This window comes from Scleropages formosus, chromosome 20, assembly GCF_900964775.1.
Source record: "Scleropages formosus chromosome 20, fSclFor1.1, whole genome shotgun sequence".
Taxonomy (NCBI): domain Eukaryota; kingdom Metazoa; phylum Chordata; class Actinopteri; order Osteoglossiformes; family Osteoglossidae; genus Scleropages; species Scleropages formosus.
Window position 1 is genome coordinate 22,097,032 of NC_041825.1, and position 20,222 is coordinate 22,117,253.

Genomic DNA, 20,222 nt, shown 5'->3' on the forward strand with positions numbered 1-20,222 from the left:
AGTAAGTTACCAGTCATTAAATAAATCATACAAGTACTACATGATTTATTTAAAATGTTCACAGCAGCAGAGATTGTAATCTGAAGAACAAAGTATTTTGGAAGCAGCAGTTATAAATTGCAGGTAGCTAGTTTTAAGGCTTGCAGCTACCTCTTACAAACCATGCATTCAAATGACAGTTTTAATTGCCCTCCAATCATAAAAAACAACATATCTCAAAGCGGTTTTCCATCAAAAATGACATTTAATTATTCATATTTTTTACTTTCTTTTCATGCTTTCTGTATGTGTTTATCATATTCTTATATATGTATGTTTGTGAGTATGCATGGGTGTGTGTGTATATTTATGCACTGGTTCTTTCACAATAGTACAGTCGGCTGTAAACTGTTGTTAGCGTGGAGAGGAAAATACTTACTTTTTCAAGAAAATATAGTGCCCAGTTTTCAGTGTATGTTTGTTTTGCAAGTATGTTTTAGTATTTTTTGCTTAGTCACGTGGTAGAGTCAGGTATGTGGCGATGGCAGAATATTCGCCTTATTTTTTTCTTAGATCAACTCATTTAAAAGGCACTTTATTTGAATACAGACTTTATGTATATGTATGATGCTTGTTTGTATATTTATATGTGAGGAAAAATGGCATACAGTATACATATTTATTATTAATATTGTTTAGAAAGACCATGTTTCTGTATGTTTCAATATCTGCAGTCCCACCTACTGTCAGTATTGCACTGTGGGTTGCAGTTTTTTTTTTCCATGGGCTCTATTGCTGTTTAAAATTTTATTATTTTTTGTTTGTTATTTTGTTAGCTGGAGCACTTTTATTGTGATTGGATGTGATTCCAAATCATGAGACACCTGAAGTGCAGTAAACGTAATAAAGTCTTGGGAAATCATCTAGACTGAGTCTTTTCTTTATATAGAATAGATCTACTTGATTTGTCTTTAGCCAGCTTTGAAAAAAATTATCATCAATATCTAACATAGAAGGCATCATCTTCTTTCATGAAAAACAAAACAGAACTGGGTCACAGCAACATAGAAAGAGAAAGAGTATACCAAGAAACAGCAAATACTCTTCCTGGATCGGGGGCCTTGTCGTGGCAGAAGGGCTTGCGTAATCTAGGGATCTCCAGAGATATATTATCGGGAGCAGTATGCTCCTGGTAGGGTCTCCCAAGGCAAACAGGCCTGGAGTGAAGATCCAGACTAACACGAACCAAAAACCCCAATGAAAAAAGTAGGCAACACAACGTCTACCTGGCCTGGAATAGGGTCACCGGGACCTACCCCTGGAGCCAGGCCTGGGGGTAATGTTCCTAGGCAAGCACCTGGTGTCCGGGCAGCCCACGTAACACGACCGGGATCACCCTGAAAAGGAAACGTGGGGGAGGCCATGTGGATCCACTACCCACAAGGTCCTACATGGGGGTTGGATGTAATGCCTTTCAGGCAGCAGGAGGGGGCGGGGTGGAGCGTGGCATCACGGACCCTCGCAGCAGAAACTGGCTCTTGGCACGTTGAATGTAACCACACTGAGCGGGGGGAGGAGCCAGAGCTGGTGTGGGAGGTTGAGAGATACCAACTAGATATAGTTGGACTCACCTCCACTCACAGTGTTGGCTCTGGAACCAAACTCCTCAGCAGGGGGTAGTCTCCCTCCTACTCAGGAGTTGCACAGGGTGAGAGGTGCCGGTTGGGTGTGGGGATACTCACAAGCCTCCGGCTGGCTGCCGTACAGTTGGAGTTTGTCCCGGTGGACGAGAGGGTTGCCTCAGTACGACTTAAGGTTGCAGAGAGGAAAACTCTGACTGTTGCGTGTGCTTATGCACCAAACAGCAGTTCAGAGTATTCAACCATCTTGGAAAGAGTGGGTGGGGTTCTGGACAGGGCCCCATCTACAGACTCCGTAGTCCTGCTGGGGGACTTCAACACTCATGTTGGCAATGACTGGGAAATCTGGAGTGGGGTGATTGGGAAAAACGGTTATTGGACTTCTGTGCTAAACATGGTTTGTCCATAACAAACACCATGTTCGAACACAGGGATGCTCATAAATGTACTTGGTAGCAGAGCTCCTTGGGCCAAAGGTCAATGCCCCCCCGCCCCCTCCTTTGTAGCCATTTCATCTGACTTTAGGCCTTATGTTCTGGACACTCGAGTGAAGAGAGGTGCTGGGCTGTCAACTGATTACTATCTGATGGTGAGCTGGATCAGATGGCAGGAAAAACTGACGGACAGACCCAGTAGACCCAAGCGCATAGTTAGGGTATGCTGGGAATGACTGTCGGAGGACCCTGTCCTGAATGATTTTAACTCCCACCCCTGTGAGAACTTCTCCCGTGTCCTGGAGAAGGTAGGGGTCATGGAGTCCAAGTGGACCCTGTTCAAAACCTTCATTGTGGAAGCAGCCAGGTGCAGCTGTGGTCAAAAGCTTGTTGGTGCGAGTCATGGCAGCAACCCAAGAACCCTCTGGTGAATACCAGTGGTGAGGGAAGCCTTTAGGGCCTGGTTGGCTCTGGGGATTCCTGACTCAACCGGTACCGGGTTACCGGGAGGTAAAAAAGGGTGGCAGCGACTGCGGTTGCAGAAGCGAAATCCAGAGCATGGGAGGAGTTTGGGGAGGCCATGGAAAATTACTTTCGGTCGGCCTCAAAGAGGCTCTGGAGAACCATCCGACGACTCAGGAAGCGTCGGAGGAGCTTCTCCCAAGCTGTGCTCAGCAAAGGTGGAGAAACTCTGACCTCAAATGAGGATATTGTCAGGAAGCGGAGGGAACACTTTGAGGAACTCCTAAACCTGAGAGATATGCCTGTCTTACAGGAGTCAGGGCCAGAGGCTTCCAGGGTATCAAAGTCCATCTCCCTGGTGGAAGTCACTAAGGTAGTTGGAAAGCTCCAGAGTGGCAACGCACCGGGGGACATTCAGGCCCTGGATGTTGTGGGGCTTTCATGGCTGACACGTCTCTACAATGTTGCGTGGATCTCGGGGACAGTGCCTTTGGATTGGAAAACTGGGGTGGTGGACCCTATCTTCAAGAAAGGGGACCGGAGAGTGTGTGCCAACTATCGGGGTATCACACTTCTCAGCCTCCCTGGAAAAGTCTATGCCAGGGTGCTGGAAAGGAGGCTCTGGTAGATATTTGAACCTCGGACTGAAGAGGAACAATGCGGATTCTGTCCTGGCTATGGAACAGTGGATCAGCTATTTACCCTCTCACAGATAACTGAGGGGGCATGGGAGTTCGCTAATGGCGTGCTTCGGGAGTATGGGGTCCGGGTGTTGTGTCTTCAGTAGACAGGGGAAGCAGGAGAATTATTATCAAAATGAAATGAAAACGAACAAGCATCGAACACACCAAGTCAACATCATCACGTGCACATCCTCTCCTTCCTTCTTCTCTACTGTCTCTCTAATTGCATCGCAAAACCTTGAACGCCAACTAGCAGTATGCCAATGCAAAACACCACACCGGGGCCATTACTCTGGCCTGTTCGGTCTCTGTACACATGGAGCGAGAGCTGTGTCTGCATACTCAGCATAAGTCAAGCTCGTTCAATGTGGGTGTTGGACTCCGCCAAGGTTGTGCTTTGTCTCCACCCGTTTGTGATTTTCATGGACAGGATATCAAGGCGCAGCCGAGGTCAGGAGGGCATTCTGTGTGGGGGCCGGAAGGTGATATCTTTGCTTTTTGCGGGTGATGATGTCCTTTTGGCATCGTCACACGGATGTCTCCAGCATGCATTGGAACGGTTTGCAGCCGAGCGTGAAGCAGCTGGTATGAGAATCAGCACCTCCAAGTCTGAGTTCATGGTTCTCTCACGGAAAAGGATGGCATGCCAGTTTCAGGTAAGGGGAGAAAATCTGCCCCAGGAGGAGGAGTTTAAGTATCTTGGGCTCTTGTTCACAAGTGAAGGGAGAAGGGAGTGTGAAATTGGCTGCAGACTGGGAGCAGCAGCAGCAGTAATGCGGTCACTGTACTGTGCTGTAGTAGTAAAGGGGGTGCTGAGCCATAAGGCAAAGCTCTATATTTACCAGTCAGTCTACGTCCCTACCCTCACCTATGGTCATGAACTTTGGGTAATGACCGAAAGAATAAGATCATGGATACAAGTGGCTGAATTGAGCTTTCTCTGCTGGGTGGTGGGACTCACTCTGCATGACAGGGTGAGGAGCTCGGTCATCCAGAAGGAGCTACTCCTTCACATTGAGACGAGCCAGTTGAGGTGGTTTGGGCATCTGATAAGGATGCCCCCTGGGTGCTTCCCTTTGGAGGTATACCAGGCATGGCCAACTGGGACGAGGCCCTGAGGTCAGCCCAGGACTCGCTGGAGGGATTATATCTCCCAGTTTGCCTGGGAGTGGCTGGGGATCCCCCAGGTTGAGCTGGAGGAAGTTGCAGGGGACAGGGGCCTCTGGGCTGCTCTGCTCTCCCTGTTGCCACCATGACCCTAGTTGGACAGATGGGTAAGAAAATGGATGGATGGATGGATGGATGGAAACAACAAATACATATAAATACAAAATAAATGCAGAATAGAATGTTTTATTTGTAGAATTTTAATATTTTATTTACCATTCTAGCAGTGTAGTGAAGTTATGGTTCGGCAATGCTACTTTTCGCAAGGACCTGAGCTCAGTGTTCAAATCCAAAGACAGATACTTCACAAAATATATACATTAACTTTCCTCTTCCATTAATATACCGATTTTCAACATTGACCCTCGTAGGCCTGAGTGTTTGCAAACTTTTACTGCCAGCAACCTCATTAGTGTGAGATGGCAAAATTGGAAAAATTGGTACTAATTAGTACCACCTAATCAGTAGCATCTAATGCTTAAGCACACAGGAAAACTGAATCGCAAAACCAGAACTACTTTATCACTGCATGAATGCACAATAACATACAAGGATGAAGGCGAGTCCATAGTAGCAAACATGCTTTTATTTTTGTGTTATATTAATTATGTTTAAAAAAACATCATAGCGTAAACAGAGATCTGTAATCAAGGTCTGTGAAAGCCTGTGCTTTTCCATCCATCCATCCATCGAATTGCAGTCCATGCTTGTCCTGAACAGGGTCATGGTGAACCAGAGCCTATCCCAGAAGCACTGGGCACACAGTACACCCTGGGCAGGACTCTGGTCCATCGTAGAGCAACAACACACAAAGGGACTCACCTACTCACACACTACAGGTAATTTCAGCACCATCAATTCACCAGAACTGCACCTCTTTGGACCATGGGAGGAAACTAGAGCAAACATGGGGAAAACATGCAAACCCTATGTGGACTGAGCATGGGTCGAACCCACCTTCCCTCACACCACCCAGGGGCTGTAAGGCGGAAGCGCTACTGGCTGCACCACCCCCTTTCTTTTTCCTCAGCTCTTAATAGCTTTTTTTAAGCAATTATTTAAATAACTTTGCAGCTAGCCTCAGTTGTCAATGTAATTAAAATATATTCTGAAACGTGAACAGCTGAGGCCATTGAGCTTTGGAGCTAAAGACCTATTTTAAGCCCTTTAGATAAGCTATTATGACCATATCATAAGCTACCAGTGGCATTAAAGGGATACTTTGGTTTTTAATTAATGAGCTGAGAACTTTATTTAGTTTTAATCACATCAATAATTACGAAGTGGTTTAATATACCTCCATATCCCAAAAATCGCAAGCAGCAAAAAGTAATTCCCACAGTAACCCTGTGAATTTCTTCTGTATTTCAAGTGCTAAAACTAGTATTTTCAGCGTCAGCACTTCTACTGGCCATTTTTTCATAACTGGGATCCCACTGATTTTTGGATCTTTCTTCTCATTGTTTAAGACCTGTATATGTGCTTGGGAGGGATCTTCACTGTTTGTTCCCCATCCTTCCCGTCATTCTCTGAGCTTCACAGAAAGCCTATTGACTATTCAAGTATTGTCTCTGTGTGACTTTTTGCTTCCATGAATAATGTCTGATTTTCACTGGGTTCTGAAAAATCCCTTTTGAAGAAAGTGATAATAACCATGGTTGAACCTGTCATTCAGAAGGCAGAAAGGTAAGTTTCTGCCTAAATGTGCTACTGATATACAATTATGCAAATTATTTTATCTCTTCCACTCCGACATTTACCAGCTGTCTGTCTGAAGACACAAGTTGTCTGCAGTGACTCAGATAGTTCACACACTTCCATTTAGTAAAACTTGTTTCAGTTAAACAGGTTTAATGCAAGTCTTGACAACACTGTCCCATCTATCCCAACTTGTCTGTTTTGCCACCAAAAAAAATCGTCTTCTAAGGGAGCCTTCCTGATTCAAGTATAGCAAATACAGTACAAACACTACATTTATCAAAAACTAAACATTGTGTGTGTTGTTTTATTTGTAGACAATACCATGTTAGTGAGAAGTAACACAACTAAAGGGAAGACAATGTCAGAACAGCGGCATTGCTGCCTTGCTGCAGCACTTCGTGGCTTATATCTCCCGTTGTGAGGGTGTGTACAGCCATCCTGTGATGGAATGGCGTCCCATCCAGGGCACCCTGCTCTGTGCCACATACTTAGCAGGCCTGACTCCAGATCACTGCGACCCTGAACTGGATAAAGCAGTTACTCTCAGTGGATGGACAATACAGCATCTGTTAACCAGGGGTTATTGAGTGTAATTTGTTGAATTCAACTGCATCAGCCATTCTACACTAATGGACTGTGTATTTCTGTTACCAGCGAAGTGAATCAATGGCTGACATGCACAGCATGACAACTGTCATGACTTTTTTAGAGACGTCCATAACAGGAAAGCATGAGACTCTTTGCAAAAGCTGGATTTCTGCCTAAACATTGCTTAAAGAGATTGTGCCATTATGAGTGGCCTGTCTGCTGGAAATGTATCAGTGGGGTGATAGGTTTTTGGAAGTATTTTCTAAGGTACATAGAAAACAAGAACTTCCTATGTATCTGAGCTATTGAGTCCATTATGACATTTTTCATACATCTGACATCTCTAGGTGCATTATTACGATTTGTTAAAGAAAACTTATAACTGTGTAAAAATATTAGTCAGTAAGCAATGTTCACTCAAGCCTTAATTTGTCCCACCAACATTTGAGTTTAACTCAGTTAATTACATTGGTAATTATTAGCACTGGTGGACTCACTTGCTGATGTAATGCACACATTGTATTTTCTATGAGATGCACATAGCTTTGGAGTAAAGCATCTGCTAGATGAATAAATGTAAATGTAAATATTTTGTGCTCCTTCAATAGCTGGCAAGCTGTTATGCCTCTCCCAATACTCCATGAAAATACTTCATCTACGATAGATAGATAGATAGATAGATAGATCGATAGATATGGCCAATGGCCAGGTAGGTTTGCACATACAGGAGTTTGACATGGTGTATGTTTTTTCAGCAAACATGATCACAGACATTATACAGACGCTGAAATTATTACAATAATGTGTACAGCACATCCAAATCCAAGGAACATGAAAATAGAAGTGAAAATAGCAGCACTGCTGGGCACAATTGGTGTGATGGGTGACACTCTTACAACTTAGCGTGTAACTTTACGGTATGATGAAAGACAGAGGGTCCGGCCTGGGAAAACAAATGGGAATATTGCCCAGTTTCAGCACTGGGAACCCTGTTTCTTAAAGACACCCAAGCAGGTTAAGAGATTCTTGATGGAAAGTGGTTGGTGTGGATGCGGAACAGCACTACTGTGTATGAAGGAGGAGACTGGCTGGTCACTCAGAACTTGAGCTGCTGCTTCAATTGGAGAAAAACATCTCGCTCCTTGTGCAAGCTCCGTCCTTGAGACCACCGGATCACCAAGCTCTACAAAAATTGCTTCTGCTTCGCCGTTCTTCTTCGGGAAACTAACTCAGTTGGTTGAAGTGGGAAACTGCGCTTTATTTTCTGTCAACGCCGCTTGTGTTCTTAAAGACTTCAAACAAAGCAAAATACTTAGACCTTTAAACGTCAAAATAAACCCATATTTCAAACTATGCGTTTTTATTATGGCCATACTATGCCATGTCAATGACAACAGATCAAACGATTGCCGTCTACAAAGCAACCAGCGCTTCCTCATTCGTCGCGTGACTTACAGTACTCAATGCTCCTGATTTACGTCAACACGCAAACGTCAAAGTTACGCATCGCTAACATGTTTGTTTTGACCAATGAATGGGAGAGGTGTTGTAACTGACAAAAGAATAAACCAATAAATGTAGCCTATTCTGTAAAATAACCAATAAAATTGTTCAGCTGCTTCATAAGCCCAGCCTCCCCCTACTGTTTCCGGAAAGGGAACAGGAAGTGTATAAAACTAGTGACCAAGAGCAGTAGCTTCGCTGTTTATATGTGTGACAACAGCTATGTAGGCATTTTAGTTTCTGAAGGCTTTTTGAGCGGTTATCAGTTTATTTTTTGCCACTGGGCAGATTGGAATAGCACTGTTTTGTCCAGAAATGGGTTAGTTAACGGAACGTCACTGTTCTAAACGAGGCAGTCACTCACACTGTCAGTCAGAGTGGGCGGCTGGTCTGACTAAAACATTGATTGAGCAATTTTAAAAATTTGAAAACTGAGAATCTATGATTGAAAATAACACATATAAGCTGTAAATACTGGTCCAGGTAAGACCCTAATTTCTCTTTAACACCCGGCGTCTTGAAAACAGGACAGCGCGTTGTATTTATCATTCATTGCTGCATCACTAGTAGTGTCACTACTAGTAATATTCGCCAGTATAATTCGGTGCATGAAGGAAAGTAACTACTTAAGAGTCACATCTGCAGCTCTATCTCTGTTTCTCCTAAGTGTAATGCACAATTGTATTTTCTGAGATCATCGTCATACGTCTCTTTGGAAAGCGTCAACAAATGAATACATGTATGTAAATAAATGTACTGTCTCTTTAATTCTAAGTAAATGGAGGTATGAGTTTCCATAAAATTTAATAATTAATATCACTTGTTTTGTAGCGTGTGACCAGCGATGTGTATTACAATACATATACTACATGTGATAAAGGATAAACATGCTGAAGAAGTTATGTTTTTGTGCCATGTGCTTCACTTAATTAATTGGGTGTGTGAGTGTGTCATTGTGACTCAGAGTGTAACTACCCATCTTTCAATATGTAGGAATACAAACCAGCAGCTGGCATTTGGACTTGATACCAGATCACTCTCTTGGATCCCTTGAAATGGAAGCATTAACTGTCAGTTATCAGCCAGTGTTCTGGTGTCAGTGGTTTCACACATGGCTAATGGGTGTGTGCTGGTAACAAGTGACCTGTGTGGTCATCACAGAAAGGAATCTCTGGACTCCGAGTTCATCTGGGTGGACTGGGGTGGAATTGGAGCAGGGAGACGGGTGTTTGCAGGAGATACAGGAGGTACCTGTATCAGGAGGCTGCACAAAGTTTGGTACAGTGTTTTTAACATCTGTTGAGATGAAAATATGCTCCTGCACACACTGGTGAGCGTAATCATGAAGCCGTTTGCTTTTTCGTAGATCTTCTGAATCGTTTTCATTATAAGCAAGTTCTTCTGCGTTTGTTTGTACAGTTGTTTAATAGGGTACTCAGACCTGGCTTTTCCTGCTTTGGTGGTTATGCAATGTAAGGCAATTTGCAAAATGTTTCATTTCAGTATATTACAACAGAGGAAATCCTCTCATCCCTGTTATTTTGATAGTGCTGTTTTTTTGTGATTTAAAGGACTAACTTGTGAGAGAATTTAAAAGATTTTTTGTTTCTTTGTATGTTTCCAAATCTAAAAGCTTTACTGTGTGTACCTTGGATTCATTTTGCAACAAATTGCTGCACAGTGATACAAAGCAATATAGTCTGCTCTATTTAAGACCTGGCCCTCTGAGTCTTGTTCCAGCGGTTGTTGTGGTATGTCTGATGGTCAGTCCTTATGCTACAGCATGTTACTGGTCACTGCACAGATCGAAGGCTTGATTGTTTGACAAACTGAGGGTCCAAAGGGCATGTATGGAATGGCTGGAGGACCCTAGTTAAGATTTTGCCTGCATTGCATTGGAGTAGGGTGCTCCAGTCATTATCCTAACTTGGTTGTTGCTTTGAAACAAAGATCCATATATAAGTAGGTATGGCTCAATTTGGGGAAAAAAATGTTAAAATACAGAAGTCTGCATGAATAAGAAATCACTGCATAGGGTTACATTACTGCCTTGAGTGGTCTTGGGTCCTTTTGTCATGGCATGTTTTGGTTTGACCTATAACCCCATAGGAGGGGACATTGCTTAGCAGCCCAAGAACCTTGAGAATTGAAGGTACTCTCTTCCATGGACCTCCAGGCTACTTGGCCAGAGTGCTTTCGTCCCCTGAATAACACATGCACTGTTTCAAAGCACATGAAGGTTCTCCAGGCTTCCACAATGCGGTTTATCCCTTTCAAAAAACTGAAAAGAACATTGTTAAAGTCATGCGAAGATCACATGTTGGAGAGCTTTACATGTGCCTCCAATTTTCTCATTTATGTGGAAATCCCTGAGTGTGTGAATGCAGGAGAGGGGAGGCAAGAGCCGGACTTTTTAAGATGAGCTTTGCCTGTGTCGCTAAAGAGAAGTGAAAGCCATTAGTGCTTTTCTGCAGTCTATACCCTGCAGAACTGTTGCTAGATCTGTTATTTTGAGTTTAAAAAAAGTTATGAGCAATCTGAACATCTATTTTGGCTTCTTGTCTTATAGTATATGCACCATTCTGTATAGTTGTCTACATTTACTAAGTATAGAAATAATTTGTCTTGGAATTTCATGAAGTTCTTAAAAATGTAAAAAATTTAATTCCTTCCCAGTATTTTATTACTTATGTATCCACTGTGCAGAGCTTTCCTCGCTATTGTTAACTGAGCTGGTCCAAATCGCAGTAGTCTCAGTCCTATTCTGGAAACACAAGGCACCAGGTTAGTTAGGGTACACTGTTGATGGGCAGAAAGTCCATTGCTGTGTAGCAGAATGTTAGCTTTTTCTAATAATTTGTGTAGTTAATGCAAGCTCTGTTATATATGTCAAATGGGGGGTACAGTATGTTAAACTGACATTTTTATACATTTTCTCTGAAGTTTGTGTATATGTATAATTTTTTATATATATAAATTAAAAGTACAGAGCGAATAAGGGTTATGTGGTCTGTAGGTTGGTGATGTGATGCTTGGGAAAGCCAGCAGGAGTGGCTGGGGCTCATCTGTAGGCATCACTGATGGGTCTCCTTTGTATTTTTGACTGACTGACTGCCTCCATTTCCTCCTCAGGCTGTTGTGGCAATGACCAGTCCCATGGAAGTCCTTCAGCCAGTCACCCCACCGTGGCCATGAACTCGGTGTCCCCCAGCGCAGCTCAGTACCTGGGGGGTGCCATGCAGGAAGAGGTGCTGGCCTCACACCCTGAGACCCGAAGGCCACCAGCCCAGGACCCCAGAGGCCACTTTGGTCATGGGGCAGGGCCTGACGGGGGTCGTGATGGAGTAGCAGAGCCTGATGAGGTGGATCGATTGAAGGCCAAGCTGATCTCTGCCTGGAACAATGTCAAATACGGTCAGTGTCCATTCCCCAGTACCCTGTCATTTGTAGCTCATATGGTGGGATATAATTTGTAGAGGACACTAATCTGCTCATCATGGAAAATTCTGTGTATGGTTATTTTCCCCTTTGCAGCTGTCTGGGTAAAAGAGGGTGAGCTTGTCCGGTAGATTGCCAGCTCAAGTTACAGGTTACATACAGGTTAGGAAACTTGATCCAACTCATTCAGCTGATATTCCAGATGTCTCATGATCTTTTTCTTTCCTCTTCCCCTCCCCCTCCTGGTTTTACAGGCTGGTCAGTCAAATCAAAGACCAGTTTCAACAAGACTTCTCCTCTGACCCTTCTGGGCCAAACCTACCTGCTCAACCATGAAGGTAACTGTGTATGTGTGTACAATTGTGAAGAGCAGTGCTTTCAATTCCTGCTTGTGCCTTCATCATTGGACACACAGCTATGAGCTGTTCTGTTGCTGTCTCCACCCCAGATGAAGTAGCGCGCTTCAGCCAGGCCTTTGTGTCGCTACTCTGGCTGACGTACCGCCGGGAGTTCCCGCAGCTCGAGGGATCCACGTGGACGACGGACTGCGGCTGGGGTTGCATGCTGCGCAGTGGTCAGATGCTGTTGGCCCAAGGCCTGCTGCGCCACCTGCTTCCTCCAGGTGGGGCCACCTGTGAAGGCCAGTGGAGGAGCATGTGACATTAGTAATGGGCTGCTGTACAACAGGGCTGTTCCTCTGTTACCTTGCAGGGTGTGGAGTTGGTGTTTTTTCAACTCTACTTAAACCACTAAAAAATATGTGCAAAGATCTAAATGGCTTTAATGCAGCTAATACATTGTTGAAGCTGTTGCTTTATTGCTCATAAGCAACAAAACTGAGTTGAATTTGACTCTACAGGAGTGCAGTGCACTATCCTTTTTAGCAGAAGCTTCCTTCAGTGGAATAATACCTTTCCTAGTCTGTTCTTCACCGTGTATTTTAGTGTATGTTCTTTTTTTAAAATAACGGCCTGTGCGCTAACTGTACCTTGTGTAGATCTACTGAGGAAGTAGTTCGAGTCCTACGTACCTGACAGATCCTATCAAGTGGTTTGCCTCTCTCGATTGGTGTCCCACAGGACTCGATTCTGGGTCCTCTGCTCTTCTCGATCTACACTTTCTCCCTCGGCCCTGTCATCGCCTCCCATGGATTTAAATACCACTGCTATGCTGTTGATACCCTGCTCTTCCTCTCATTTCCACCTGGAGTATCAGACATTTTGGCACATGTTGCTGACTGCTTGTCAGACATCGCTGCATGGATGTCTGATCAACACCTCCAACTCAACCTCTCCAAAAGAGATTGTTCACCTTCCAGCTGGCCTGTCCTCTCACGATCTCTCAAACTGGACAACTCACTCATTTTGCCTATCACCTTGGCTAAGAGTCTAGGAGTGGTGATTGATTCAAGTCTATCTTTCTCTCAGCACATTGAAGCCACAACCTGACCCTTCAGATACATCCTGCACAATATCTGCAGGATCCGTCCTTACCTCACAATTCACTCTGCCCCACTGCTTGTCCAGGCCATGGTGACATCCCATCTGGACTACTACAACTCTCTCTTGTGTGGCCTTCCCACTGCTGCCATGTGATACAAAATACTGCTGCTTGAGTCATTTGACTTTCCAAAGCATTCCCATGTATCTGCTCTACTCGTTTCTCTGCACTGGCTTCCTGTAGCTGCCCGGATCAAATTTAAGACCCTGGTTATAGCTTACAAATGCATCAATAGAACTGCTCCTAGCCATTTACAAGACTTGATCAACTGCTACACTCCAGCCAGACTGCTTTGTTAGTCTAATTCTGCTTGCTTGGCGGTCCCATTCCCTGATGTTCTCAGTTCTGGCTCTGGTGTGGTGGAATGACCTAACTCTCTCTCAGACCTGCTGAAACTGTCCATATTCAAGAAGGGTCTGAAAACTCACCTTTTCCAGACTCACTTTCCCTATGATGTCTCAAGCTCATGTATGGTATAAATATTCATGCACCATAACTTTATGATCACGGCCAGATGAGCCTTTACACAGCCACTACTTCTGTATTCTATGTAAATGTTTGTATACCCTTTATTTAAAAAAAAAAAAAAAAGAAAAAAATCTCTAGGAAGGTGATTAGTCTATTGAGTTTTATGTAGCTACTCGTGCAATGAATGTCGGTGCATAAAGTGGAAAGAAACTGGGTTTACTTAATCACACATCTGCAGCTATGGCTCTTTCCTAATGTAATGCCCAAATTGTATTTTCTCCGAGATGTACGTCGCTTTGAAGAAAAGCATCTGCTAAATGAATAAATGTAAATGTAACTCCTGTATTCATTTTTAGGTTGGACTTGGATGGGTGTCCACCAGCTCACCGATGTGGACATTGAGGTGCTGAAACCTTGTTCCCCATCTCGGAGCAGTGCTGTCTCCTTCCCTTCCTTCCCCCCTTCTCGAGTGCCTCCGCAGTCCCTTTGGGGCCGTGGCAGTGGGGCCTTGACGGTAACTGAGGCACCAAGGCGACCCCAGAGGAGATCTGCTGAGACCAGCCGGGACCGGCAGATGGATGCCACACACCGGCGTCTAGTATCTTGGTTCGGGGATCACCCCTATGCACCATTTGGGGTCCACCAGCTAGTGGAGCTTGGCAAGAGTTCGGGAAAGAAGGCTGGGGACTGGTACGGTCCCTCTATTGTCGCACACATACTACGGTGAGACCTGGATGTGCACACACCTCTAAATCTTGCTCATTTGTTGAGTCCAATCATTCAGGCATTATACTAATTTTTTCTTGGGAATGTTGTCAATCTGCATGTGATCAGAGGCTATTTTGGAATTTAGCTTTTGACTAGTACATTGCAAGTTTATGCCCCACAATGGACATAACTGGAATGCTTGAGCTCCATACAGAACCTATAAGGGATGTGGGGGTGGTATTGACAGTTCTCTCCATTCATGCATTGAATGTTTCTTTTACAGAAAAGCAGTGGCTAAAACCTCTGAAGTTCCAAATCTGGCAGTTTATGTAGCTCAGGACTGTACTGGTAAGTGTTCGTGTTTAATAACTTTCACAAGTTTCATTTTCATAATAGTTAGCGAGGTCCGTCCTACACTGTGTACCAATACTGCTGTTGCCGCTCCCTTACATTTCCTATTCTTGTAGTATATAAGGAAGATGTAATGCGCCTCTGTGACCCATCCCTCTTGGAGGACTTGTCTGGGCAGAGCTCAGGCTGGAAGTCCGTCATCATCCTGGTCCCTGTTCGCCTGGGTGGCGAGTCGCTAAACCCGGCCTATATTGAATGTGTCAAGGTACAGAAAGCTGAGAGATTGAGAGCTGTGACTGTGGGATGTTAAGTGAAACAGATGATAACCATATTCATGTCTTTGGCTGCATTTTTGTAGAACATCCTCAGGTTAGAGTGCTGTATCGGAATCATCGGTGGGAAACCAAAGCACTCGTTGTTCTTCGTGGGCTTCCAAGGTTGGAGGAGCATCCTTCTTACCTTATCGGTCTCTTCACTCCCCAGCTCTGATTTTTCTCTCAGCTTTCACTCTGTCCTTCAGATGAACAACTACTCTACTTGGACCCACACTACTGTCAGTCTGTGGTGGACGTCACTCAAGACAACTTTCCACTGGAGGTAACGGCACCTGTTCTCCTGCCTGGTCCATCTTATCAGTTTGTTGTGATAAAAGTAATTGGTATCACTCTCAGGAGTGTTCTGCTTCATCTATAGAAGATTGTGCATTTATTTGTATGAATTCTGTTACCAAATCTCATTGTTGCTTTTCATCTGGCAGAAATCCAAGGTAATGTTCAGATACATAATTTACTGCTTTTAATATTACCTGTGCTCATCTACCAAACCACCTGTATTTCCTGCGCTACTGTATCATCAACACTGAAATTGTCAGCTTACCTTTAGGGATATGACTGTAAGCTTACATGTCATTTCTAAGCAGGTTTTATGAGTTATATCCTGGGTTTTTTTGAGTAGTGTGAATTTCATTGCCTTATGATGAGCTGTGCAGACCCTTTGACCTTCTCCTCCCCCACCCTGTGCCCTCACACCTCCAGTCGTTTCACTGTCAATCTCCAAGAAAAATGAGCTTCAGTCGTATGGACCCCAGCTGCACCATTGGATTCTATGCCAAGAATCAGAAGGACTTTGATTCACTGTGCATCGCTGTTAGTGGGGTGAGTGCTTCAGTGAGACTTGACTTAAAGTCTAGAAGTACAGCTCTGCATGACTTGTGCTTACTTTTCTTGTTCTGTTTTTTTCGATTTCTATTTTATTTATTTATTTTCTATAAATAATCCAGGCACTGTCCTCCTCGTCTGAGGAGAAGTACCCAATCTTCACCTTCGTGGATGGCCAGGGGCATGACTATGGGCTGGAGGGACAAAGCGAGGTCCCGCATGGCCTCCCAGCCCATATCCTGCCCCCAGGAAGGCTGAAACGGGCCAGCAAGAAGAGCAGCATGGATGAGTTTGTCTTTCTGTGAGGCACTGCAAGGAAACTGAACTTATGGCCATCCTTTCACTCGCAACATATATTTGCAAAAAAAATGCCCCCCCCGGAAGCGGAAAGCTAAAGACATTTATATTTTATTATGTCAAGTTTAAGCTTTGGTTTCCTTCCAGATCAGCCATAGTGTCTGCTGGGAGAGTTTATTTGTAGGGTTTAGTAGTCTCACAAAGACTATTTTCAAATCGATAATTTAAACACTGGATGTGGAACAAAGTTTCCCCCATGCCCAAGCAAGCATATTTTAGCTTTTAGCTTTCTCAACTTGCTTGGGTTTCCCTTTTTTTTTTTTTATTTTTTTTTTTTAAAATAAACTTTATGTGCACTTGCCATAAAAGCACCAAATTATTCTACATCTTACTGTTGACATGATCATGTTTAAACACTAAAGCTGTATGGGCGACACTAGTCATTGCACTGTGATTAGTTGAGTTCAGCAAATCAGGCTCCATTTGAGGTTTAAACTTGAGCACACTTGGTTTGTTACATGCCATTCTGCACTAGATAATGATCCAGAAGGTCAAAGATTATTCTGTTAAATTTTTGACTTGTTTTAATTTAAAAGCTGTTTTGTCGTTTGAATTTGACTTTAAATGTATGGCCCATAAAATGTTCACACTGCTGAGATGTTAGTCTGTATGCATGTGTCCATAAGCCGTGACTTTAGTCTAATCATAAATGTCAAAAGATTTTTTTTTTTTTTTTTTTTTTTTTAAAGTTGGATTTATCGTACATTGTTTTACATAGCTTGTTGTATATCTTGCTATGAATGTTCTTGATGGGATGCCGAACACAAGTTTTTGAATGATTCAAGAATTATTGGTAGTGGTCTTAAGTGTTGTTTGGGTTTCCTATGGGAAAGGGTGCGCAACCGTTTCTCATGTTCATTGCTGTGTAGTTTAACACTGCTGTTTTGTCACTACACATGATCTCAGTAGATGCCTGAAATGCTGTAATTGTATTACCTTCTCCCACACACCTGTTTGTGTGAGAATCCCAATCAAAGGGGCAAAGCAGCACTTGCTCCCAAGAGCCTTTTTTTGTTTTTTTTCCTCCCTCTCCTCTCTCTCCCCGTCTCAAAATCGAACTTCAGAAGAAAATACACTAAAGCTATTGGGACAACAGTGTTGTGCCACCATGCAAGACAGTGGTTAGGAGTTCATGGACTTCAGCAGGTCAGTGTTTGTACTTGGAACATCCTGAGATGTTCCACACCAGTTACCTCTCTTCGTCACTGATGCTGTCAGCAGTTTCTGCCACGCTAAGAAGGCCATTGGTTCCCCTGGCTGAACAACGGTGGTAAAGGTGCTTTTCAGCTTTCAAGGGAAGTATTGGGATTCCTTAGACCAGCAGGGGTTTGCTGTTGACAACTGAGCTGCAATTAAAAAATGAACTGCTGTCTGTTTGTCTTTGGCATTGCAAGCTTCTTCTGTTCATGTACAGGGGTGGTACTCTATCCTCAAAGGGATTTTTATTTCTGTCTAGAGTATGTTTAATTTGTCACGTACTGCACCGATGCTCAAAGTTAAGGAGCATATTTGAAGAAAAAAAAAAATTGGCCTGAGTCTGTACTTATTTTAAATAAATGCTTTTTAAAAGTGTAATGTTAATCATCCTTCTGCATATTTATTTACTGATGAATTTTTAAACTGCTGTAAAAGATGTAATAAAATTTTTAAGAGCGGTATGAGTGTGATCATTAGCTTTCCTGTGCTTGTAGCAGCTAGTGCAGATGGACAGGTTTATCGCACTGCGTATTACATGTTGCAGCGTTTTTGAGAAATTTAGACGCAACTACAGTCAGCTTCCTGCAAAAAGGTGAAATGGTGCGACGATGACACTGAGCATTGATCCAGGTCTTAACGAAGGGCTCCTCAAGCGTTGTGCTCCTAGCTGGTGCCGTTACTGCGAAAGCCTTTGCATAAGTGCTTGACGTTCAAATAAATTCTGAATGGGGAATACGGTACAAGCCTCCCATGTTTTAAAGATTATTTCTGTCGTAATTTGCTAGGACTTGATTTGACATTTTTTTGCAGTTGTCATGGCAACTAATGTTAACTGCAAGTAGGAACAGAGGAATGTTTGCACACTTTTGAAGCATTGTACACTTTCTTTTTTTTTTTTTTTTTTTTTTTTTTCTTTCTCCCCCCCCTAGGTAAAGTCTAAAATGAACACTTCCAAATGATAACATTTTGGTAAAGACTGTCTAGCAAATATATTATTTATTCCTTAGCTCATTTTTCTCCATTGCCACTTATGTTAAGCAAGTTACAGTGATTAAATTAAAAAAGAAAACCCAGCAATATAAATGGGTTAAACTTGAGCAAATTGGGATAAATACCTTGTTTGCAAGCACTACACCTGGAGGTGGGATTCAAACCTGCCACCTTCTGATCCAAAGGCAGCAGCTCTAATTACAACACTACAAACAAGTCTAAGATCTGCTTTTGCTGGTTGTTTAGATCACACGCGCTGTGACATCAGTTATGCTGTGAGCAATACAGATCGATCTGTTTTGTCTGAGTTGTGTGGCCTCCAGGGGTTTATTTTCTCCAATTTTACATTAATCTAGAGTTTTTGTCCTCTTCTATGTCGCCAGCTAAGCACTTCCTCATTGCGAAGTACAAAAATGACACTATTATATTTACTGTAGTTTTGGTTTATATTCTTCCTGTTATTTTTAGTTTAATATGTCATGCAGATATGTATTTGGTGGTTTGTCATTTGCTTTGTGTTCTTGTGAATGTGCTTTGCTTGACTTCAGGTTAGAGTGCTACATACCGTAAGAGCTATGGACAAATCTCGTGTCAAAATAATAAGACGGCCACCAGTCCTATCAAGCGATGGGGCAAACGTGTTTTTGTGAGCTCCAAATGTTTTTCTAACATATATAAACAAAACTCTATATATCACCCCCCCCAAACATGAAATTAGAAAAGAATAAAAAACACAGTAATGCTGTGAAAGTTAATGGAGGCGATGGGAGCAGGAGGCTTTGTGGAGACACCAACCCCAAAGACATCATGGATGCAAATTTTAAACTCAGCGGGGGGTGTGGACACTAAGTTTGATGTTATATCACAGAGTCTGGCAAAAATGCAGACGTTGCTCTGACAGATATTACAGGTAAGGTGTCCGATACAGAAGGTACTACAAATGAACAAGACGTTCATATCGCCGCATTGCACTGGTGGCTGGATGTGTGCGTCTCACTAGCGAGGCGTGACCTGGAGACACTCTCGAGACAGAAAAACATAACTGCATTATTATAATTGCAGAGACCCCGCAATACGGCGGGAAAAAGGTCTATCGCTTCCCTGACCACGCTGCCGATGTCCTGAAACAGCGGCATCAGTACGACTCCATAAGGGTATAATGAGTGTTCACGTTATAAACTTTATACTGTGCAAACAGAGAGGATAAGAGGTGGTGTTTTAGTGTGGATTTTGGAATGCTATGCACGTTCAGGGCTGAATCTGTGGTGTGGTGTGGTGTGTAGGGGGGTCCTGTATTTGAAAAAATTGAAATAAAGTGTTTAGATTAGAAGACGTGCTCAGTTTAATATAAAGAGAAAACCAGAAGCTTGAATCCATTTTCATAACATGGATGCTTTTCAGCAGAATGCCTTCATCAGCGTGTATCGCGTAAGCTGTGACATGCATATAGTTCGGAGGTCATGTGACGGGTAATAACATCGTACTAGTTGGCCTACTGGGCGGCACGGTGGCGCAGCGAGTAGCTTCTCCACAGGGAGAATTTGCAAACTCCACACAGACTGAGCAGGGATCGAACCCCTGGGTGGTGCGAGAGGACATGGGTTCGATGGGTTCGATCCCTGCTCAGTCTGTGTGGAGTTTGCGTATTCTCCCCGTGTGGGTTTCTTCCAGGTGCTCTGGTTTCCTCCCACAGTCCAAAAACATGCTCTTCAGGTTCCCCCATAGTGTGTGTGTTCCAGCAATGTATGGATGAGTGACCCAGTGTAAGTAATCTATCTAGCAGTGTAAATCACTGTGGTGAATAAGGTGTGTGGGCTGGTAACACAACGTGGAGTCGTTGGAAGTCGCTTTGGAGAAAAGCGTCTGCTAAGTGAATAAATGTAAAAGGTGCAGATGCCC

General features: G+C 43.4%; 1 protein-coding gene across 1 annotated transcript; it reads left to right on the forward strand.

Moving 5' to 3' along the window:
- The first annotated feature begins 8,344 nt into the window (after positions 1–8,344).
- atg4da (autophagy related 4D, cysteine peptidase a) lies at positions 8,345–17,681 on the forward strand. The gene is made up of 11 exons (XM_018761388.2): positions 8,345–8,640; positions 11,290–11,571; positions 11,850–11,933; positions 12,044–12,217; positions 13,920–14,286; positions 14,555–14,619; positions 14,739–14,887; positions 14,981–15,059; positions 15,143–15,219; positions 15,657–15,776; positions 15,902–17,681. The coding sequence occupies exons 2-11, from the start codon at positions 11,349–11,351 to the stop codon at positions 16,082–16,084; spliced, it is 1,521 nt and encodes a 506-aa protein (XP_018616904.1). The 5' UTR covers positions 8,345–8,640; positions 11,290–11,348; the 3' UTR covers positions 16,085–17,681.
- Positions 17,682–20,222: the final 2,541 nt, after the last annotated feature.

Bases quoted from the DNA above. Each gene is read 5' to 3' on its own strand.
- atg4da (XM_018761388.2), top strand. From the start codon at position 11,349: ATGAACTCGGTGTCCCCCAGCGCAGCTCAGTACCTGGGGGGTGCCATG. The intron at 14,287-14,554 runs GTGAGACCTGGA...TTTCTTTTACAG, and splicing joins ATTGTCGCACACATACTACG to AAAAGCAGTGGCTAAAACCT. The intron at 15,220-15,656 runs GTAACGGCACCT...TCACACCTCCAG, and splicing joins AAGACAACTTTCCACTGGAG to TCGTTTCACTGTCAATCTCC.